The sequence below is a fragment of the Eumetopias jubatus genome, unplaced genomic scaffold, assembly GCF_037043125.1.
Source record: "Eumetopias jubatus isolate StellerSeaLion01/CBP00866 unplaced genomic scaffold, mEumJub1_p1.0 scaffold_2, whole genome shotgun sequence".
NCBI classification, from domain to species: Eukaryota; Metazoa; Chordata; class Mammalia; order Carnivora; family Otariidae; genus Eumetopias; species Eumetopias jubatus.
In genome coordinates, this window is record NW_028274808.1 from 799,863 (window position 1) to 823,519 (window position 23,657).

Sequence of the window (23,657 nt, forward strand, 5' to 3'; positions counted from 1 at the left end):
ACTGAGCCACCCAGGTGCCCCTGAGTGAGCAACTCTTAATATCTGATCCATAATTCAGCTCACGTTTCATTTATCCCATTTATAAGTCATGCATAAGTAAGGTAAATGCATTTTTGGTCAGTTTTATGAGCTTACTTTCAGTAAAATGAAGACAGATTTGATGGAATTTTGAAGAGTTTACTTAAGATTAACCAGGCACTTGGAAACAGCAAGCTGGCAATTTCAGAGAATCTTCTGCACCAGATTCCAGCCACAGTCTGCCATAAACACTGGTCCTGTCTGTGAGTGAAGCCACATTGAGGGGGACGGGCACAGGCCATTACAGGCCCGGCGTTGCCCCGGGCATGGCCTCCCTCCTGTGTGGGTGGTCACCTGGAGCGTAGGGACTCAGCCTGCTTTGCTCACTGCAGAGCCCCAGTACTTGCGTGAGGCCACCTCCATCACGGTGGAGTGAGGGCATGCTGTCAGAGCCCTGGCAGCCTAGGTCGGCGGCCGGTACAGACCCAGGGCCGGCTAACACAGAGCTGGTCCATCCTTGCTGGGAGCTTAGGTCGTGTCTCCTGTGGATGTAACCTTTTTCCACCTCCTATTGCCTGCGGGCTCCCAGGCCCTCCCATAGCACTGGGAGAACAGACCGTGCCCCGCACCCTGGGACGGACGGTGCCTCTGGGAACCAGAACGACGCCGTGGACAGCAGGGCGGTGTGCTGGTGGCAGGGGCAGCCACGGGTTGAAGGGCTGTGTGCATTTTTCAGGATGTTTGTGAAAGCGGCAGCCGTCGAACTTTGCAAACATGTTAGCTGTGCTGTGTTCCTAAAGTAGGGACTCCTTGGGGGAAGTCCCCTCAGAAGCATCAAGTGTTTACGCCTTCACTTGGGCTGCAGGGGGCATGTGCCTGAGGTCCATGGTTCTTTCCTGCAGACGGCTGAGGCCTCTGCCATCGCTGGCGCATCACTCACTCTCTTCCGCTTCCACGTGCTGACTCGCTAATCGGATAGTTTTTATCGGAATCGCTTTGTAGTTAGAAGATAGTATGTGCTCGTGAAGGGAGCTGCACACCGCCGTGGGATGCTGTGAGCCGCCCCCTCCCCCCTCCCCCCCTCCTCCCGCACAGGTGGGCAGGCCCCCCCCCGTGGCCCCACCTACCCCACGGGTGGCCACTGTTCATTTCTCAGGTATTCTTCAGGAAATGTTCTCTTCTGTACACAAGTGTGTGTGCCTATTTATACTTTTGTGGGGACGCACAGAATTTTAAGTCCCAGGTAGGACCATGCCATATGTTGGTCTGTGCTACCGAGAACAAGGCTTGGACTCCTTCCTAGACACGTGCACTCCTTGCCCTGTCCTGCATTTTCTCAGATGCCCGCTGTTCACCTTCTGGGGGCATCAGAGCTGGTTCTTCACTTTAATTCCCTGTGAACCTGTAATTGGACATGTCGTACGTATGGACAGTTCAGTTGACTTAAACTTTACTTAAAACCACTCACAGGATCATCCGTTTTTCCCCGTGATGGTAAATTTAATATTCTGAAATATTTCACATTCTTCCAGCTTGTGTTAGCCCGTAATTCTCAGCATAATGAGGCTGTGTCACCTGGCTCAGGAAGCTGTTCCCTCGCTCACCTGTTGGAATTCTGTGGGGCACTTTCATGAGATCGAGGATGGGGTTGCGTACTGTGTTCTTCCTAGTTTTATGAAACTTGAGTGCACCCTCCATGATTTAATTACAGAAATACTTAGCAATATTGCTAACAAACGTTCAGCATTCCCCAGGGTTCGTTACCTGCTTGGGGAACAGGCGTGGCCGGGGATGGGACTGTTTGCAGACCTCCTGTCTGTAGTCTCTTTAGGCCCCGACTCATCCTGGGTTCCTGTGAAAGGAGTTTGTTAATCCCTTAGTCACACTAGGGGATGAGCAAATGTTAATGTTTATACATGTTTCTACACGGCTAACAAACAAAGCCATGAGGCTAGTCTTTGAGAGGTGGGTCGTGGGAGAGTCTAGTTCAGACAAGATGGTGTCTCACAGGACCGAGAGTCCCCCGATAGCAGCGTTTCACTGGCGAGGTGGGATTTTCCAGAAGTGCACACGGTATTCTGAAAGAGTGTCTCAGCAGCTTCCTGGCTCAGAAGAAAGTTAAATGGTGGAAACCAGATTTCTGTAAGGGGTGGTTGAGTAACTCGACCAGGAGGATACAGCAGGTCAGGGTTGCATGGCTCTGCCCCCCCCCCCCCCCGCAAGGAAAGATGCAGTGTGAACGGGCGGGAGGGCCGGACCCCCAGGATGCCCCAAAAGGCCCACGTCTTGCCCACGGTGCCCACATGAAAAGTTCAGAGTTTTGGAGTTTCGTTTATGTCCTTTACTGGTGGGTACTTTGTTCTGACCTTCCATGTAACTGCTGCAATCGAATCATCAGAATTATCATGCTTTTCTAGGAAATATTTCTAAGTAGTGAATCTGCTGGGTTGAACAGCAAACTCTAAAAGTCTATGTCCACATGGGGCCTTAAAATGAGAAGCTGGCATGAGGTGGGAAGGGGCCTCCCCAGGAGCCCCCAGGAGCCCGAGGTGAGGGGGGAAAGGGCCTCCCCCAGGGGCCCCAAGGTGAGGGGGAAAGGGCCTCCCTGGGGTCCCCCAGGAGCTGGGGTGAGGCGGGCTGAGGCAGGTTCTGTGGATCCCGGGCAGCTGCAGGGCTTGGCTCCAAGCTTCTGGAGCTGAGACAAAGGGTGTCCCATGTTCCCAGCACCCAGTGCCTGGCGCGTGGCCCCAGTAGCTATGGGAAGCTCCAGCAGGAGGCTGACGGGACTGCGGGGTGTTTGACCCGCGGGAAGAACAGCCATGTTTTGTGTATACTCTTCCCTGAGGGCCCGAGCACGACTGTTCACAGGTGTTTTGAGGGAGGACCGTTTCAGCTGCGGAAAGCTTGGGAGGCTCTCCTGAGGTGTCACGTGGAAGGTGCAGCCGATGTCCAGGTCCAGGGTGACGGCAGGTTCACAGCCACGGCTACAGAGTGACCCAACGCTGGAGGACAAGTAGTGGAACCTGTGAAAACCTTCACTTTTGGGGAAGGGGTGACGACCCTGATGCCACTGGGGCCGGTGTTGGGACCCTTGCTGACGGGGTGTGGACAGTCGGGGAGCAGAGCGCGCCACTGCCCGGGGGCACCCACTGGGCTCTTCCTCGGTGGGCCTGTGTCCTGAGTTAGTTTTGAAGTTAAGAGAATTTTTTCTTCTCTTGGAGGAAGGTTTTATCAGGGGGTCATTTGTTTCTGTTTCCCCGTTTCAGCTTTTCATGTCTGTCTCATCAGCTTCCAGAAGAAAGGCCCGCCTCCCCCACTGCGGGGGCCGCTGGGGGCCGCGTGGACTCCTGGTACCTGGAGCTGGTCCCTCTGTCTGCAGGCGGCTGCTTCCCCAGAGACCCTCGCGGCCTCGGCCCCTTTGTCCTGGACATGTGTGTTCCAGTGTTACTTGCTTTGGAGGATGGCCTCCTCTGTTTCCGGAGTGTCTCACAGATCCTTTAAATAGTGGGGTCATGAAGACAAGGAGAAAGACCTCTGTGGCTAGAATATCTCGTGATGCGAACGTTTCTGAACTCTCTCCTGACCTTGGCCAAGGACTGTGTAGTAACCCCAGTTGACGCCACGGTGCGCAGGGAGGGGCTGAGGCGGGTGGTGGGCAGGGAGCCTTGCTGTCTGTCTGGGTTCAGTCTCATTTATTTACCGGGGCCCCCGGGCACATTTCTGAACCTCCGAAGGCTGCTGTGGGGAGTACGTTCATTAAATGGTACCCTGCTCCATGTTGGCTGTGTTGGGATGATCTCTTCAGGGTGATCGAGACAAAGGGGCCACAGCTGTGGACAGGGCCATTTATGCCCCAAGATGTAAGGGTGGGAGGCAGGTGGGGAGGGCTGCCTTAGGGCACAGGAGGGGCCAGGGGACACACACACACCACTGCCCCGACAATGGAGACCTTGCTGTTCTTAGTTTTAAGAACTTTCCCTCTCAAGGAAAACAAGTGACTTTCCTAAATGTGTCCTATGACATCTTGAAATGGTGGCCTTTCAAGCTGTTGAAAAGGACTCTAAGGTTCCCAGTCCTCTTGAGCTACACCTTTGCTGGTTGCAGGTGAGTGATCGCCATGTGGGAGCCCCGCTCCCCGCCAAGCACCACAACCAGCACCTGCAGATCAGGGGCTGCGTGTTCTTCCCATAGTGGGCAAACAGAGGGTCGAACGAGCCACTGTGGATGTGAATTGTTTGGTGACTTAGGCCAGTTATTTCCTACCGCTGTTAAATATTCACCACAAATTCTGGCGAAGGTACAAGCTGGCTTGTAGGATACTCTAAAATAATTAAATTTTTACTGGTTGTTTTACCGAATCTACAGTTCCTCCTCTTTTCAAGAAAACTGGATATTTAGAAACGGAGAAAGTTCATTCTTTATTATAAAACTTAAGATTCTTCACAAAAAGATGTCTTCTGTGTTCCTTAGCACAAAAAAGATGTATTTTTCTTAAATCTTCCTTACTGCCGATCCAGGAATCAGCTGTAGGCGACCACACCAGGTGTTTGCTAAATCATGTCCCCATAAACATGCTGGATTAAAGCTACTAGCAAAATATGTCAGTTCTCCTAAGAACAAGATTCATTAAAGAGGAAGGACCAAGATGACAGTGTGGGGCCTCATGCCGATGCCTGTTTTCCTTCTTTGTTTTACTTTAGTAAAGAATATGTTTACTACAATATGACAGTACCGTGAGCGTGTGTGTCTAGCATGTGACTGGGCAAGTAGGACATTCCTAACGGTGTGTTGGCCGACGCGCCGTCCGTGAGTGTCTTCTTGGCCTCATTTTCTTCCTTGGAGGTTGACCCTTTCCCGACTTTCCTGTTTATCGTTCTATCACCTTTGGAAGATAGTTTTATGATTTGTGTCTGTTTAAAACTGTATATTAAAATTGTATGTAATTTTGAGATACTCGTATTTCACATTCAGTATTGTGAGAGACACCGGTTTTCAGTCAAAGAAAGCGCTCTTCAACTAACTTGACACTTTGACCTCAGCAAAATTAAATTCGATGTTTAGGTCTGACATTTTTAGTGATGCAGCATAAATTGATGATCATGGTAGACGGGTATGTCTCGGCGTGGGAACACTGGGAATGTGGGCTTTTGTTCTTTAGAGGGCAGAAGCATGTCCTCCAGAAACCTGAAAGGTCCGTCTCATGGGTCTGCAGGGACCCAGCCCGGCTCTGTCCCCACACCGATACTGTCAACAAGACAACCTGCATGATGACGGGGCCACCGAGGGGTCTGGTAACGAGAGTAACATTGTAAATTGCGTCACAATATAATTTAAAGGAAATAGCGGTCCTTCTGCCGCTTCTAGAAGTCTGTGAATAAGACAAGAGTCCTTGGGAAAGGGGAGAAAAGGGACAAAGCAAGAAGTGGGAATTCCGACTCAAACCGTGCGCTCGAGCTGATCCCAAAACGGGAGGCTTGTTTCAAACGCAGTCTGTGTTGGGACGCCCCTTGGCCTCTGAGCATAGGGACGGGAGGGGGAGGGGGTGTCTCAGGCCCTGAAGCCAACCCAGGACACCAGCCCAGACTGCGGGGTCACGGTTCTCCTCAGGCTCAGGACGGCTGGTGAGAACGCTCTGTGTTACAGAGTTTCGGTCACATTCCTTTTTTTGTTAAACGTGCAAGATTGAGAAAACTTTTAAAAATCACATTATGAAATTTTACATCACGGAAGGCTCTCTGAAGCTGGCAGGTGGGGGTGACCTGTGGGTGATAAGATCTGGAGCCGGGAGAAGGACTGGGCCTGTCTCAGGCGTGTCCAGTTTGATGTGCCCGGAGCTGTGGGCTGTGCCCTGCGGCGTGTGTCCGGACCACTGCAGCGGGGGACGCTTGCGGAAGCGTTGCTAGATGCTTTTCCCCCGAAGATCCTTGCGTGATCGTCCTATTGTACCGTCCGCAGTCTGTGTGTGTTCCTTTTCTCCCTCTGGAAACCAGCAAGGTGAGCGGGAGGGCAGGTAGGGAATCCGTGTTCGTGGAACCAGGAGGCAGGCGTAATTACTCAAAGCGGCGTCGACTGGGGGGCAGGAACAGTCTGGCGAGGAGTGAACAGGTGTGCTCCCACCTGGCCAGGGAGGCCTGGCTCTGGGTTCCCTGTGCGGAGAGCAGCTTTTTCTGGGCAGCAGTATTGGGGTCCCCGCAGAACCGGTGCAGGACGCAGCTTGAGCAGAGGCGCGTCGGAGCCGTGACGCCACCGCCTGGCACTTCGGCGTCTTGTCAGGAGGGCGGCCATGGAGGCAGATCCCAGCGCACGGTGTGGGGAGTAGGAGATGGGTCTGGGTGGGCTCGGGAGGCGCTGGCGGGTGGGTGAGGGGCCCGAGAGGAGCGGGCACGGGGGCACAGGGCAGGGACGCAGGGGCAGCGGTGGGCAGACGAGGAAGGAGGACACGGCGTGAAGGGGAGACAGAAGGTCCCCTCAGCTGCAGAGGCCCCGGGGCCCAGCCCTGTGGTTGGAATGCGAAGGGAAGGGTGGGCCCAAGGAACGGTTAAAGACAACGTTCAGGAGAACCTGCCTGAGGTAAAAGTCCCCTGGGATCTGCCCTTCGAAACCATGTCCCACCCTCAGAGATGACCGAACGCCACAGCCACAGGCGCGGGGTCTCTGAAGAGGACAAGCCAGCGTGGCGGCAGGTCCCTGTGGCTTCTGCCTCCAGACTAAGTAACGCGCGTCCCTTCCTCCTTCAGCTCCTGCAGCTAATTGCGAAATCCCAGTTAACGTCGCTGAGCGGCGTGGCACAGAAGAACTACTTCAACGTTTTGGACAAAATTGTCCGGAAGGGTAAGTTGGTGACTGACGTGTCTGATAACAAGTGCAGTGTGAGGAGATGGAGCTTCTCTTCATTCCTCCGTCCACGTAACGCCGTCGTATCGGGATGGGCTGTTCCCACAGGAGGATGAAGAACCCCTGGGTCTCAGGGAAGTTTCACCTGTCGCCGCAGCCGTACACCTCCATAACCAGCGTGGCCTCAGATGAGCCTGTGGCTTTATCTTCAGTCTGCCTCGATCGATCCCTGGCCGATAGTAAAGGAACTTTAACTCTCACACCAGGAGTTTATGCATGTATGTGACTTGATCACGTGTGTAAGCTCCTTGGGATGAGTGTAAGGGAAAACAGACACTGCCAATTTTAAAGCCAAAATTGTTGATGCAACTAGAGTCACACTAGGCAATATTTGATGTTCTTTTAAATTTAAATTTAAATCTTTTAAATTTCATCACACTTGTGTCTCAGAAATGATGCCCGTTTGGGGTCGCAGTGAAATTAGTTCATTATTTTTATTGTGGTAAAATACACATACCCTGAGTTTACCATTTTAATCATTTTTAAACACACAGTTTGGTTGCATGAAGCCCATTCTCCACCTGCCACCAGAACATCCTGTGGTCCCGCACTGACCCCCGTCCCATCGAACTCTGACCCCTCCGCTCTGAGCGGAGTCATGCGGGGTCCGTCCCGTCAACACCACGGCCCCTGGGTTCGCACACGTTGGGCGCGGGTCGGGACCCCCTTCCTCTTCCGTGGTGTGTCCACGCTGGGTGCTGCGTGGACGGGCGTGGCACTGGGTCTCTCTTACCTTCCCACAGTCTGTGTTCTTGTGCGTTCCAGTCCTCGACGACCACCAGAACCCCCGCCTCATCAAGGACCTCCTGCAGGACCTGAGCTCCACCCTGTGCATCCTCATCCGGGGCGTTGGGAAGTCCGTGCTGGTGGGAAACATTAACATCTGGATCTGCCGTCTGGAGACCATCCTCCACTGGCAGCAGCAGCTGCAGAACCTGCAGGTCACTAAGGTGCGGGACGCGCTCTGGGTCACACGCGAGAGTCGTCAGCCCCCGCGGGGGCGCGTGAAAGACCCTGCCCGCTTGTTGGAGCGTTTGTTTTCAGGTGCATTTGGGCCAGAAGGCCCTGTGGTGGCGTAGATTGCTTTTGGGCAGACTGTGGGGATGGTCGTCATGGAGAAGGGGACGGGTGATGAGCCTTCCGGGGAAAATGAGACATCTGGGGCTAAGACACCCGCCCACGAGTCACAGCTGCCTTGTTCTGCCAGTGACTCTGTGCGACACAGGGTCCGCGCTGCCCCCTTTCCTGCTGTCCTCCGGGGTCGTGTGTGGTTCTTGGGCAGAGTGAATGGGGGAGACTAGGGGAGAAGATGGTGCAGGTCACACCGCTGGTTCTGCTCGGGTTTATGCCAGGAACTAGTTTCACCTGCAAGAGTGTTAATGCTGTCAGCTCAGGTCTGCGTCTCGGGGGTATTTTGTGCCTCCCTGGGACTCTGTAAGAGAAAGAAGAAATGGAACGTGTCTCTCAGGGCCCGAGAGGCGACCCATTGTTCTCCAAACTGCCCTCCTGGCGTGGTGATGGTGCGTGCTCACCCCTGCGTCCCGGGCCCCACCTGAAAGCAGCTGTTGTCAGGAGTGACTGTGGGAAGCCTCAGCTTTGAGCCATTTGCCATGTGAACAGGTTTACAGAAGAGTAGAGGTTCCCTAATTATGCCTTGAAGTTACAGCGAGGAATCCTGCGTTCAGCGTTGGTGAGGTGGGTCCAGACGAGCCGTCACATGTGTCCCCCACGGCTGAGGGCTGTGGTCGGAAGGTCCGTCTGTGAGGTGGACACGCACACAGTGTGGAAACCACATGGACAGCCACGCACCCACGTCCCAGTCGTGCCTCACGTGGCTGGCCACCGCAGCTAGTGAACTGGGGTCTGTGGTCAGCACGGGAGCTTGAGGCTGGGAAGTGTGTCATTTGGAGAGAAGTGTGCGTTCAGCACAGGGCAGGAGGGCGGGAGGGAGTTGGGCTGACGTGCATGCCGGTGGGGAAAGAGCAGAGGCAGGGTCTCTCCTCGCCTTGGCAGGCTAGAAGCCGCTGGCCTCCTTTAGCGTCTTTCTGTCATTGACACCAGCTCGGAGGCGGCACAGACAGAGGGCAGTGGTGGGGACTCGTCCTGACCGGGGCCCGGCTGCTCGGAGCTGGCTTTCCCGTGGCCTTGTGCCCTGCGGCCCCAGCTGGGGGTGATGGTGTCTCCTGCGGTCACACTGACTCCTCACACGCACAGACACGGCCCCGTGAGCTGGTGCAGGCAGCTCCAGTGGCCACTGCAAAACCAGGGACCAAAAGCCTTTTGGGGAAGAGAACTGTGTGGCCAGATGGGCGGGAGCCTGGATTCGGGGGGGTCACCGTGTGCTGGGAGCCGAGCAGCCTGGGCAGGACAGCAGGGACTGTGCATGTCCTAGGGTCAGGCCAGCTCGTGCACGTGAGGGGCCTTGGTGCGAGAGTCCTGGGGCCTGAGTCTGGGGTCCAGCCCGTGGAGACAGACCCCTTGCTGCTGCTGTGTGCTGGAAGGTGGCAAGAGCTCCCCGAGGCAGCGACGGGCGGGGGGTGGGACAGCCCTTGATGGCCCCTCACGCGCCAGGTCCTCTGTCCTCGGTCCCCCAGGAGCTACAGCAGCATGAGGGACCTGAGTGAGGACAGATGTGCTTCCACGGGAGCGGGGAGCACTGTGGCTGGTGCGCTAGCAAGGCCTTCTAGAGCTGTGTTCTTTGCGCACGGCGACGTGGTTAAGGGGTTCATGGCGGGAAATGGCTGAGCCAGGCAGTGGGGGGCTGAGCTGAAGGCCCCGCGCCCCCGATGGACTGTCCAGCAGGCCGCTCGTGCCCCTTCAGGTCGGACTGGTCACAGCCGTCTCGACAGAAGCTGCTGGTGTGGTGGCTGTGTGTCTTGTCAGCGGTCACCTCAGGGCTGGAGACCGTGTCGTGGCGCTGGGTTTTCGCGCCTCGTGCATGAAGGGTTTTTCCTACCACCTCACACTCTGACAAGCCTCAGGATGTTTGCAGCGGGGTGTTCACAAGCTCCTTCTGACGCTGAAGCTCCTCTTCAAAGGAGGAGGCACGAAGCAGCCGTTTAGAATGCGTCTCCGTCGTTTCCGTAATGGCGTGAAGACCTGGCCAGGAATGGCACACGCGAGCGCAATCTGTGCTGTGCCGTGGGCCAGCCCACAAGACCCTGTGGTCACACCTGCTCCGTGTGAGCCCCTTGTCACCCGCTCACGCCGTGCAGGCCATCGGGGGCACAGGCACACGTGCCTGTGGGATGGTGGGACCCGAAGAGACACGCATGACCACGCTGCACGGTGACATCTCGGGCGCCGAGCTGTTCCCCAGATGGGCAGCCGTTGCCAAGGACCCCACGGCCAGGGGTTGCCGCTGAGGCATCCTCCAAGATGAGCCGTGACCTGTCACCCCGTCGGGGGGCAGAGGACGCCTCCTCCCGGGTCCCCACACACACACAGTGCCGGGAGAGCATTTCTCTTAACAGGATGGCCACGCCACAGCGGCAAGGACATGGAAAACGGCATGGCCAGCCTCTAAGCGCCTCACTGCAGCCCCGCTCTGGTCATTTCTCCGTGGATGTGTGCTGTGTGCGGGGGCGCTGGGGTCACCGAAGAGAGCAGAAACCAGAAAGAAGCCAGCCGTCCTCAGGGCTAACCCCTGGGGACAAGGACCGTCAGCCACGTCAGAAGCATGAGGCTGTGGCCCGGTGTGCAGGCGTCCCCGAGCCCACAGAACCGAGCAGGCTCATTCTGTGCGCGGTGGGGTGGGTGCGTGCCCAGCCCGAGGCTGCGACACTGTCGTCCGCCCACCGCCCCTCTGGCCCCCCCAGTTCTGTCGCCTTGTGCTCCCCTCTTCTGTCCATGTGTCCTCCCCTCCCTCCTGATAGGATGACGCATGGGTTCTGCCCACCACGTTGCGCCCTTTCTCGGGGACACACCCGCAGGCTTGTGGGAGGGAGGATGTGGCTTCTACATTTAATACCAGATGCTGACAGCTGGACAGGGGCCTTGGTAGCAGATCGGTGGCTTTATTTCCTCTGTCCTAGGACCCTGCCATTTCTCCACGCGGGGTCTCTGTGTCGTGTCTGACGAGCACATCCTGCACATGGACAGGGTCTGGAGGAGCCGAGGGCACAAACCGGCCTCTGTTCTGCTCCCGCCTCTCCTCCGGGGTCCCCGTGCGGCCTGCCCATCTCTCGACACGGGGGCTCAGGGCTCACGTGGCCAAGTGTGAAGGACAGCGACACTTCGGTTGTGTCTCTTTGGTTGTGTTGCATTTTGAAGCACACGCTCTCAGCGGGCTGCTAGGCCTCCTTGTAGCCTGGCGCTCTTGGGCATCCCATGCAGTGAAACCCTGTCCATTTCCGTTCCAGCAGGTGAACGACGGCCTCACGCTCAGTGACCTCCCTTTGCACATGCTCAACAACATCCTGTACAGACTCTCCGATGGCTGGGACATCGTCACGCTAGGCCAGGTGACCCCGACGCTGTCCATGCTCAGCGAGGACAGGCGTCTGTGGAAGAAACTCTGTCAGTACCACTTTGCCGAGAAGCAGGTGAGTGTGGCAGCCTCGGGCCCCGGTGCGCGGGACGCGTCACCGGGAGGGAGGCTGGCATGCGTCCCTCGCCTGCCCCAGCGTCTGCACCCGGCTCTCCCAGCCTCCCCTCCCTGCACCCCGTGCCTGCAGACACAGGGTGGGAACTGGCTCGAAGCGCCTTCCTGTGTGAGCTGCTGGGTGTTGATGTGCTCACTCCTCACGCAGGGCTCCGTGAGAGCTGCACACGTGTGGGGTACCTGCTATGCACAGGGCGGCAGGGGCCGGGATGTGGGGGCACCAGATGCAGCACATCAGAGGCGGGGTTGCCCGTGGCCCCGACAGAAGAGCAGAGGGCGGGATCAGGGATATGTGGCCCAGGGGAGGCTGTCAGTCTGAGAGGATGGGCCTGGGGGTGCGGTGTCCTTGGGAAAACAGCCGGTGCCTCTGGCTCTGAGAGTCTTGTGCACGAGGCTGCAGCGGCCACCCCACGTCCTGGGGTTTTCCCGGCGGACTTAGAAGGGCGGCGGAAGCGCTGGGAGCAGAGGGTTTGTTTGAGGGGCCTGCTGCAGTGGAGAGAAGCCCCGTCAGCGGCGGGGAGGAGGGTGGTGGCTGAGAGCGCAGGCATGGATGAAGGAGAGGCCAGGGCGCTGGGGCTGGCCCGGCGCAGCGGGTCTCAGAAGCGCACGCCCTGGGCAGAGATGAGGAGGCTGGTGTGAGGGGTCCAGAGGGCGATGGACAGAGAAGTGACTTCTCCGCAGAGGAGGCAGACCCCGTTTCCCAAGGCTGAATCCTGTCCGCCCTGCTTCTTCACATGCTGCAGCGTCTCCTCGGCAGCAAGCACCAGCCTGATGCGGCCCCTCAGCGGCCCCTGTCCCTGCACCATTCCCTGGTCTGGAAAACCTCCCCTCCCAGTGGGACCACGCTGCGGGCCGCCTGCCCGTCACCCCGGCCGCAGCCTGCAGCGCCCCACCACGCTCCGGGGCTGGTCAGCACGCTGTCTGCGGACGGACCCCGTTTCCGCTCCACGGCTGGTGGACGTCAGGGTCGTTTCCACCTTGTGGCTTTGACGAATTCTACAGCTGTGAACACTGCCGTACACGTTTTTGTGTGGACATGGGTGTGCACGTAGGAGTGGAAATCCTGGGTCCCGTGGCAGCTGAGTCAAAATTTGGAGGAGCTGCCGCGCCGTTGTCCCCAGCGGCTGCACTATCGTACGTTGCTGGCCACCAAGCACACGGGTTCCGGCGTCCCCGCACCCTCACCAGTGCTCCTGGTTACCGGGTGGTGGTTTTTTTTTAAAGATTCTATTTATTTATCGCACAGAGAGCGCACGCGAGCACACAAGCAGGGGGAAGGCGGAGGCAGAGGGGGAGGGAGAAGCAGACTCCCCGCGGAGCAGGGAGCCCGATGCGGGGCTCAGTCCCGGGACCTGGGGTCATGACCTGAGCTGAAGGCAGACGCCCAATGACTGAGCCACCCAGGTGTCCACGGTACTGTTTTGTTTTTTTTTTTCATTGTGGCTGAGCTAGCGGCGTGCCGTGGCACCTCGTCTGCGTCCTCGGTGATGGGGTGTGGTGCCCTGGCCTTCTCGGCACCAGGTCCTTTGCCCCGTTTTCGATCAGGTTGTGTTTTTCATGCAGAGACAAGTGTCCCTCGCCTGTTCCAGGTACAAGTCCTAGACACCTCACGTATGTGACGTGATCTTACCTTGATACAGTTCACGGGCGTCATTCTAGACCAGGGTGCTCACACTTGCCACATGCTGTCCGCTGCACACGCCGTGGGGCACGTGGTTCATCCCTCACCGATTCAGTCCACGGGAGTTTGAGCTCGTGCACTCCGTGGCCCTTGAAATGCCACGTGGCCCCGGTGTGCTGTGAAGCCACGTGCAGGTGCTCAGCAGCATCTGTGTGTCAGTTCTGCAGACATCTGATCCTGTCGGAGAAGGGCCACGTGGAGTGGAAGCTGATGTACTTCGCGCTCCAGAAGCACTACCCGCCCCGGGAGCAGTACGGGGACACCCTGCACTTCTGCCGTCACTGCAGCATCCTCTTCTGGAAGGTAACCGCCTCGGGCCTTCAGTGGGGCTCACGCAGATTCTTTGCCTCTGTTTTAGGTGTAAGGGTAGAAAGAATGGGAAATTGTGATGAGAACGTGAGATTGATTTCACCAAGTATCGGGGCGGGGGAATAGATTCACGGGAGTAAACCGTACAGCTTGCAGCTTGAGTCAGAAACGTCGGGCAGTGAAGCGTCTGTTTCTGCTTCGGGGACGTGGGTCTCCAGGGACACTGGGGCCCCTGGCACTTGGTTCTGGGCGGTCCCACGTTCCTGCCAGCCTGAGAAAAAGGGGCCAAAGCGTCCCCGTCCTTTATAAAGTAAGAACGTTTCTGAGCAGGTGCCCCACACTTGGCTTCCTGCCCTGTGCCCCTGGGACCCCGTGCGGGTGCCTCCTCGCAGCTCCCCCCCACGCCAAGCCCCTGCAGCAGGGAGGTCCTGGCCTCTCAGAGCGACATGCGGTTTTCATATTTGATCAAAACTGAACCAGTGTCTCCCAACTCACACTTGGAATCCAAGTACCCTGGGGTGTGGGCAGCCCTTCACCCTGTGACTTCCCGTTGCACAGACGGGGGCTCCGTCTGTCTGCGGTCGGAGGGGAGTTCATGTCACAGTCCATTTTCCTCCATCCTGGGATGTGTTCCCACGGTCTCCTTGACCGCGAATACATTATGTCCTGCGATGTCCCTGCTTGCTCGCCGGCGAGCACGATCCGTGTGTGCGCCTGCGTGGGAGTGGCCCCCCGTGCTCTTGGGGGGATGGCCGTTGGCTCCTGCCTGGTCAGCAGCATCCCTGCTCTGCTTTTTGCTGTGCGTTTATCTGTAACTTGTCAGACGGATCACATGGCAAACTGCGTTGTTGGAAAGGAGACAACCCCTTGAGGTTTTTCTCCTCTCCAAATACATTGGCGGTAGCGTCACTTGCGGTTTTCAGATTGTCCGCGGCGAGCCATGAATGCAGCGGCATGGAGGGTGCTTCCTGCGTTACTTGAATGGTTTACTTAGGACGTGGAAGGTCAGCAGCGTCACGTGGGGTTTTATCTCTAGGTCCCTGCCGTCTGTTTCAGTGGGGCTCCGGTGTCACAGTGGAACAGCGGTGCGTGTTCCGTGCTCTGCAGTCACAGCCATGTTGTAGAACACGGTCCCTCGAGGGCAGAGCATCCATGAGCAGGCGTGTTCTTGCCTGGGTCCGACGGGTGAGGGAGTGGCAGGTGTGTCGGGGGTGGGAGCAGGGCCACAGGCGGGCACGGCGGGACTGTGTCACCAGCCCTGGGGCACGAGGGGAGGCTTGCGTGCACATCGCACACAGCAGAGGAGCATGGGCGGGGGGGTCTCACCCACTGGGACCAGGCTCACCGCTCCCTGCGTCCCTGCCTCTGGGGCTCAGTGGGGCCGACACAAACCCACAACGGTGCCCTCATGGTGCCGTTGCAGTAGGTCCCTGAGTGGGATCTGGTCTCAGGGCCTCAGGAGGCCCCTGGGAAGGCGCCCTCCCTCAGTTCTTACACAGGCAGCAACCGAATCTCTGTACGAAACACCAGTGAAAGCCTGGTGTGGGCAGGCTGGGGAGCCAGGTAAGGCTAGGACCTTTGTCGTGGTGTGTCTGCCACCAAAGTACATGCAGAACCAGCGTCTGCATCAGGTCCGGGGCCCCGGGCAGGATCGGGAGAGGTCACAGGCAGCTCTGCGATGAGCAGCAGGCTCCCGGCCTGCTCGCATGCTGTGTCTACAGGACACATGGATGGCTGGCACGCGGGGGGCGGGTGGGTGGCTGGGGAACGTGTGGGGAAGGCAGCGGGCTGCTGTGGCTGGGGCGCAGACAAAGCACAGACAAGCCAGAGTGAAAGTGTCTACGATGGACGGTGGGCACTTGGCAAACCAGATGCTGGGATGTGAGGGAGAATGAATGACCTTCCAGAATATGTTACAGATGTTTTCGGTACAAACTGGAGACTTCAGCCTCGCTTTGCGTGTGCTCTGGGGAGTCGTGAGTGGTTCGGGCTGCAGCCTGGCCAGTGTTCAGCCGAGGCTCCCAAGGCAAGGGCAGTGCCGGGCCTGGTGTCAGGACGGTCGGGTCCTCATGCTCGACGTGCTGGCTTTGCAAACGTCGTCACTGCCGGATGGTTTCACGTGCGTTTGTAGATCATTGCTGTCCCAGCTAATGCCCGTGCAGCCTGCTCTCTCTCTAACGTTGGTTTTCCTTTCTCTCCCTCCCTTCCCTGCACTCCTCCTGGTTCTTTCTCCACGATCTCAAAGGACTGCCGCCTTGCTTTGTTGTTCAAGGTACCTCTGTGCTAGACCAGGCCTCGTGTCGCGTCCATGCATGCTCCCAGCCAGCCAGAACTGCCCCTACGAGCCGTTTTCGGGATGTCCTTGGGGGGACATTGTCCTGAGGGGGAAATTGTAGTCGTGTCCGTGAGGTTTCATTCAGGTACTGGTGCCCCACGGCAGGTGCCTCGCGGGCTGACCCGGCCTGTGCTCTTTAGGCTCCTCCTCCTTTTAAGCTTGTCGGTCTTAGGGACAGAGCACCTGTTCCCTTAGTCATTCTTCCTGTTGAACAGGATCCCGGTCTCCAGCGAGTGCGAGCTCCTGGGGGGCACCAGGAGGGGAGCAGAGGAACAGCACAGGAATGGAGGTGTGGGGCCAGGCCAGGGAGGCAGAGAAACCCCGGTCCCGGGGTTTGGGCTTGGGCCACCTGTCTCTACTGACAGTTCCCCGTGGCTGGCTGTCTTTGGAACGCGGGTCTGCGTGCTCCACACAGCACTGTGATGGGGCCAGGCGCTCTGTGGTGACGCCTCTCCTCTGCTCCTGCAGGACTCGGGGCACCCCTGCACCGCCACCGATCCCGACAGTTGCTTCATGCCCGTGTCACCACAGCACTTCATCGACCTGTTCAAGTTCTGAAGGCGCCCCGCCCGCCACCCGCCCTCCCAGTGGAAGGGGTTCGCCGCACTGTGCCGTCTCCAAGGAGTGACACGAACACGGACAACACACCTCCCCGCTCCCCACCTGGACACGGCAGGGGTGTTGGTTTGTTGTGAAAGCGGTTGGGGAACCCAAGTAAAATCGTTCCTGCTTTCTCTAAAAAAATCCTCTTTATCTAAGGCCATTAAGGTTTGCAACTTTGTGTGTTTATAAATATGGTTCAGTAAGATTCTGGATTTTTAGCACCACGTCTGTGCCAAACTGACACTAACAGCTAATACTGTGCTTAATTGTCAAATCATAGCTTCCTGATTTTGTAGTAATTAGGGGCAGGGGACAGAACAGTTGATCCTTGTAAATACGGGGTGCAGAATATTTATTTTTCTTAATATGTATCTTAACTGCATTGGTTGTGTCCAAGTGAGTCCTCGTCAAATGCGAAGTGCGCCGGGGGCAGCGTGTGGTACCGTTGTGTCCGTGGTCAGTCTGTGGCCAGCCATGGTGTGGGTGGTAGGACCGCCCAGTGCAGCCTCCCCTTCACTGTCCTGGAAGTGCTTTCCTAGACAAAGTAATAAATCATCTTTATTGACTCATTTGACTTCATCGATTTTGCATCTTCCTGAAAAAGTAGTGTCTGTGGTTTTGATATCGTTGATTTAATCCTTTAAAAGATTGTTTTATTTTTTAAAATAATGCATGTCTATTTTAGATGATTTTGAAAATAAAGGTGTTATGAAATATACAAGTCCCCCATCACCCTGCCCCCCGAGACCACTGTTCCTGCTACAAAGAGCAGTTCCCACCCCCGCGCTGTGGGAGAGCGGTGTGAACCCCCGAAAGTCACTGCTCCTTTCTCCTCTAATGTTTTCTTCTTCTAAGCATATTAAAATGGCTTGCGGTTTTGCGTGTTTGTAAATAAAGATTCTGGCTTTTCAGTGTCGCTGTCTGTGCTGACCTGGTGCTGAGGGCCAACAACGTCCTGCCCTCTAGATGTGGCGTGGAACCCAGGGCGTCTGTTTCCCCTTTCCATTTGACAACCAGCTGTGTTTTCAGAAGCATGTTTGAAAACGTGGGTCTTACTGGCCGCGTACCGTCATGGCTGGCAGAGTGCTGCTGGTTCCTGCTGTTCCCCGGCTGGTGTGCGGCCATCACGCCCCTGAGGCAAATGAGCGGAGCCCAGGTGATGGCGCCACGGGTCTGAGGGTGCCCAGGCCGCCCGTGTGAGCTGTTAGGGTCGTCCTGAGTGATGGCTGCTGCAGAGCCCTTCCCCCGGTGCCGTTTTCCTGCCCGAAGGACAAGGTGGGTCCACATTTCTTGGTATTATCGACCGTGTGTTTTTGTTTTCGGTAAGTTACCTAACGTGTGTCCTTTGCCTGTTTTCAGTGTTAGTCTTTTTTGGTATTGTTTCTTCTTAGAAGGACACTGAAGTTTGCTCTCTTTTTTCCCAAACACGTGTTGGTAGCACAGAGGGGAGCCCAGCCGTTCCACTCTGCTAGCACGTCCTGCAGGTGCAGGGAGGCCTGGGCAAGCTGGGGATGGTGGCAGCCTTCTCGGCGGCGTCAGGGAAGAGACGGGAATGAGTAGAGGCCACAGGGTAAGCAGAAGATGGACAGCACCAAGACAGCCATCAGTCACCTACAGGAAGGGGCGAGATGCAGAACTGTCATGAGGTCACACACCGGAATGGTACTTATATCTATTGGGAGGCCTGCCAGAGGTCGGTGGGGACACGGAGAGCCGAGGACACCATGAGCTGGAGACCCCGCAGCACGTCTCATGTGCCTCCAGTGCCTGACAGGGCCAGGCTGAGGCGTCCGCTTATGCCGGAGATGGGACGTGCACCTGGGGGGCCCCAGTAGGCGCGACCAGCCAGGAAGCCCATCCAGATGCTGCCTCTCCTTACCCCTTTCAAGGCACAAAAAGACGTTTCTCACCCGGTCTGTGGACACAGAGGACTGAGGTGGCCTCTGAACGCCTCACGACGTGGCACTGTTGACCGTTCAGGTCTCTGTACCGGGAGCTGGGTCTGCTTTAGGACAGCATTTATGATCTGACTGCATACAACGTGTGCCGTAAATGCGGTCCTTAGAATCCGTAAAATGCTGGTGTGTTTCGTGCCTGTGGCCCTGCTGAGCTCAGTCTAGTGGTCGTGTGTAGATTCCTCACAAGCTGGAGCCTGTGGTGCCGAGCCAGTGGCAGATGCAGACGTCCGTCGTGTTTCCATCGAGGGAAGGCTTTGTCTTTCCTCTGTGAGTTTGAGGTTGTCTGTGTGCTTTCAAAGATGCCTTTATCAGGTTGGGGCTTAACCTTCCAGTCCTACTTTTTTGAGGATTTTTTTAAATCATAAAAGAGTATTGGATTTTGTCCTGTTTTTTTCTGTATCTGTTGAGGTCATGTGGTTTCATCCTTCATCTTGCTTGTGCGGTGATGGCATTGGTTGATTTTTGTTCCTTTAAGATTTTATTTCTAAGTAATCTCCACACGCAACGTGGGGCTTAGACTCACAGCCTTGATGTCAAGAGTCACATGCTTCACTGACTGAGCCAGCCAGGGGCCCCACATTGGTTGATTTTGGTACATTGAACCATCCTTGCATTCTGGGCTGAAATCCCACTTGGTTGTGGTGGTAAACTGTCCTTTTTGTACAGAGTTGCTGGTTTGCTGCTATTACACTGAGGCTTTTGCGTAGACATCAGCCTGCATGGTCTTGTGCTGTCTTCGTCTTGTTTTGGCGTCAGGGTGGATACATCTTGGCAGACTTAGGATGAGTTTGCCTTAGAAGTGGTCCCTCTGCTGTTTTAGGGGAAGAGTTTGTGAAGGACTGGTATTAATTCTGCTTTAAACATTTAGTAGAACTCTGAGGGTCGTGGTTACTGAGGAGCAGCTTGGAATCCTGTCTTGGAAAATCCTTTCTCTTTCAGAGGTAAGGCCACCCTAAGATAAACGGCCATGACAGGGACTCTGCTGCTTGGCTCCATAAGGACCAGCAGTAAGGGGTGCTGCCCTCTGAAAACCAGTCTTAAGAGGCAGAAAATCTTGTGTTTATGAAATATACTGTTACTTCCTTCATGAACCGTGTGCAGGTGCATGCTTGACCCCACCCTCCACCCTTATTCCTACCTCGTGCATCAGACACTGCCCAGTGAAATGCCCGAGGGCTTGCACAGGGCACTAGGAAGGCCGTTAGGACCTGCCCGCCCTTGGCACCCATCTATCCCCATGAGACTAACTTCCGGTCCCTTGCACTCGGCTCCCGCCATCTACCATCTCAGTAGATTTGACTACCCTGGATGCAGAATATACCTGGAATCTTACGGTACTTGTCCTTTTGTGACCAGCTTGTTGCACTTAAATCATGTCCTTCGGGTCCATCCATGCTGTGGCCTGTCTCAGGATTTCCTAACTCTTTAGGGTTGAGTCCTGTTCTTTTGCATGGATGGACCGCATCTTGTTTTGTTTGTCTGTAGAGACACTGGGTGGCTTCCACCTGTGGACTGCTGTGGACATGGGTGTGCAAGTATCTCTCCAGGACTCCATTCAGTTCCTTTGGATCGATACCCAGAAGCAGAATTGGTGGATCAGATGCTAACTCCAAGCTGATCATATTTTGAGGAACTGCTACACCATGTTCCACAGATGCTGCACCCTTCTCCATCCCACCAGCAGTGCTCAGGTGCCCCCATTTCTCCACGTTGTTGCCAACACTTGCTTTCTGGGGTGGTTGCTGTACAGTGACCACCCGAATGGGTGTGAGGTGGTGTCTCCTGCTGGTTTGGATTTGCATCTCCTTGGTGATCAGTGGTCCGGAGCACCTTCTCATGTGTTTGTTGGCCATCTGTGTGTCGTATTTGGAGAGAGGTCTATTCAAGTCCTGCGCCCATTTTTTTAGTCAAGTTGTGTGTTTTCTTGTTGAGTTACATGAGTTCTCTGTATATTGTAGATACCAACACCTTACAGGTATGTGAGTGGAAGGTATTTTCCCCCATTGTGAAGGTTGCCTTTTCAGTGTTGTGTCCTTAAGGCATGCAAGTGTTAATTTGATGGAGCTCATTTCCCTTTTTTCTGTTGTTGGCTGACCTTTTTGTCTCCTAAGAGATGGTTGACAAATCTAAGGTCATGAAACTTTCTGTTTTTGCCCGGAACTTTTATAGTTTTATTTAGGTTTTATGTTTAGACCTTTGGTCCACTGAGTTAATACTTGTGTGTGGTGTAAGGTAAGGCCCAACCTCATTCTTTCACATGTGGACATCCGGTTTTCCCAGCACTATTTGTTGAAAACACTGCCTTTCCCCCCACTGAATGGTGTTGGCACCTTTGTTGAAAATCACGACTGTGCATGTGGCGGTTTGTTTCTGAGCTCTCTGTGCTGTCCCATTGGTCTTTGAGTCTGTCTGTGTGTTCTCATGACAGGACCAAACTATTTTCATTACTGTAGCTTTGTAGTGAGTTCTGACATCAGGGCATGTGAGTCCTCCAACTTTATTCTTTTTCAGGATTGTTTTGGCTATTTGGGATCCCTTGAGAGGCCATGTAATTTTTTTACAAGAGGCCAGGATTTTTTCTCTTCTTACAAAAACTGCTAGATTTTGATGAGTGCAATTAATCCATAGATCACCTTGGGTGGTGTTGTCATCTTAGTAAGTCGTACAGCCCACAAGCACAGTAGGTCTTCCCGTGTATCTGTGTCTGCTCTAATTGTTTTAAGCACGTTATAGTGTTCAGCGTACAATACTTTAGCCTCCGTGGTTGAGTTTATTCCTGTTTTATTCTTTGTTGCTGTTATAAATGGGATTTTCTTAATTTCCCCTTGCAGTTTTTCATTGGTCACGTATAGAAATGCAACTGTTGTTTTTATATTATAATATATTATATTATTATTTACATTATATTTTATATTGCAACTTTCCTGAGCTTGTCTATTCCACTTTTTGGTGGTGGTTTTGGTTTTCTTGGGATTTTTTTGGTACAATCTTTAGGGTTTTCTACCAACAAGATCCTATCATTTATAAACAGTTAGTTTTACTTCTTACAGTTAGGATGCCTTTTTTTTTTCTTGCCTAATTGCCATGGTGAGGACTTCTAGTAGGATGTGTATGTAATAGGAGTGGTGAAAGTGGACATCCTTGTCTCGTTCCTGACCTTAGAGGAAAATTTCAGTCTTTTGTCACCAAGTAGAAGGTTAGCTGTGGGCTTTTTATATGCTCCTTAGTAAGTCAGGGCAGATTTCCTTCTATTCGGAGTTAGTTGAGTGTTTTTTTAAATCACATGCTTTTTCTGCATCAGTGGAAATGATCATGTTTTCCCCTTCATTCTATTAATGTGTGTAGTAAATTATCATTTCGTGCATTTTATCCCTTATTGAAAGTGGAGGATTGATGTCTGTACTGGTATCCTGGAGCTGCCTATTTCCTCCTTCAATTCTGTCACTGTTTGCTGCAGGTATGTTTATAATTATTTTATCTTCTTGATGAATTCTCAACTATTTTTTATTTAAACATGAAGATGATGAAATTAAAGGATGTCTGGGATTGACTTTAACATCATTGCTTGCAGTCAGGAGTACCTAGATAAAACAAAATCAGATCATCCCTGAGCCTAGAAGGATGGCACACACAGGAGTTTACACCAGGGCTCAGCAAACTTGTTCTGCAAACATTATTGGGCTTTGTGGGCCACGTGCCTCCTTCTGCACTCTCAGCTGCAACACCGTCATGCAAGCAGCCTGTGCAAGGGGGAGTGTGCTGTGTTCCAGTCAGACTTCACCGACACAGAAATGTGCATTTCCTATACTTTCCATGTGTCATGATAGAGGATTCTTTTAAGTTTTTTCACCATTTAAAAATGGAAAAATAATTCTCGTGGACCAGGAAAAAACAGGTGGTAGCCCAAATTTGGCCAACAGGCTGTAGTTTTGCCAACCCATTCCTTACATTTTTCTTCTCTTTTACATATGTGTGACACTTTCCATTTTACTTTTTAAAATAGCTGTTACCTTCTTTTTTATTACAAAAGTAATAGATATTCATTGTAAAAAGCTTTCTTAAAAAGCCAATACACAGAAAATTTTTTTTAAATTTTTTATTGTTATGTTAATCACCATATATTACATCATTTGTTTTGGTGTAGTGTTCCATGATTCATTGTTTGTTCATAACACCCAGTGCTCCATGCAGAATGTGCCCTCTTTAATACCCATCACCAGGCTAACCCATCCCCCTACCCTCCTCCCCTCTAGAACCCTCAGTTTGTTTTTCGGAGTCCATCATCTCTCCTGGTTTGTCTCCCCCTCTGACTTACTCCCCTTCATTCTTCCTCTCCTGCTATCTTCTTCTTTTTCTTTTTTCTTAAAATATGTTGCGTTATTTGTTTCAGAAGTACAGATCTGTGATTCAACAGTCTTACACAATTCACAGCGCTCACCGTAGCACATACCCTCCCCAATGTCTATCACCCAGCCACCCCATCCCTCCCACCCCCGACCACTCCAGCAACCTTCAGTTTCTTTCCTGAGATTAAGAATTCCTCATATCAGTGAGGTCATATGATACATGTCTTTCTCTGATTGACTTATTTCCCTAAGCATAACACCCTCCAGTTCCATCCACGTCGTTGCAAATGGCAAGATCTCATTCCTTTGGATGGCTGCATAATATTCCATTGTGTATATATACCACATCTTCTTTATCCATTCATCTGTCGATAGACATCTTGGCTCTTTCCACAGTTTGGCTATGGTGGACATGGCTGCTATAAACATTGGGGTGCACGTACCCCTTCGGGTCCCTACATTTGTATCTTTGGGGTAAATACCCAGTAGTGCAGTTTCTGGATCGTATGGTAGCTCTATTTTCAACTGTTTGAGGAACCTCCATACTGTTTTCCAGAGGGGTTGCACCAGCTTGCATTCCCACCAACAGTGTAGGAGGGTTCCCCTTTCTCCACATCCCCGCCAACATCTGTCATTCCCTGACTTGTTAATTTTAGCCATTCTGACGGGTGTGAGGTGGTATCTCATTGAGGTTTTGATTTGGATTTCCCTGATGCCGAGCGATGTTGAGCACTTTTTCATGTGTCTGTTGGCCATTTGGATGTCTTCTTTGGAAAAATGTCTGTTCATGTCTTCTGCCCATTTCTTGATTGGATTAGTTGTTCTTTGGGTGTTGAGCTTGATAAGTTCTTTATAGATTTTGGATACTAGCCCTTTATCTGATATGTCATTTGCAAATATTTTCTCCCAT

At 53.9% G+C, this 23,657-nt stretch overlaps 1 protein-coding gene across 8 annotated transcripts in view; it reads left to right on the top strand.

Annotated features, from left to right (window-relative positions):
- Positions 1-17,012, top strand: part of FBXO25 (F-box protein 25) — a 57,844-nt gene extending 40,832 nt beyond the window's left edge. For 3 of the 8 annotated variants that reach the window (XM_028099754.2, XM_028099752.2, XM_028099755.2), the window contains exons 6-10: positions 6,756-6,849; positions 7,678-7,862; positions 11,274-11,456; positions 13,364-13,499; positions 16,309-17,012. In XM_028099754.2, coding sequence (XP_027955555.1) covers positions 6,756-6,849; positions 7,678-7,862; positions 11,274-11,456; positions 13,364-13,499; positions 16,309-16,535 — 825 coding nt within the window. In that variant the 3' untranslated portion in view covers positions 16,536-17,012. Of the gene's footprint in view, positions 1-6,755; positions 6,850-7,677; positions 7,863-11,273; positions 11,457-12,258; positions 13,500-16,308 lie in introns of those variants that run through there. The other 5 variants (XM_028099756.2, XM_028099758.2, XM_028099759.2 and 2 more) reach the window with 5 other exon arrangements.
- Positions 17,013-23,657: the final 6,645 nt, after the last annotated feature.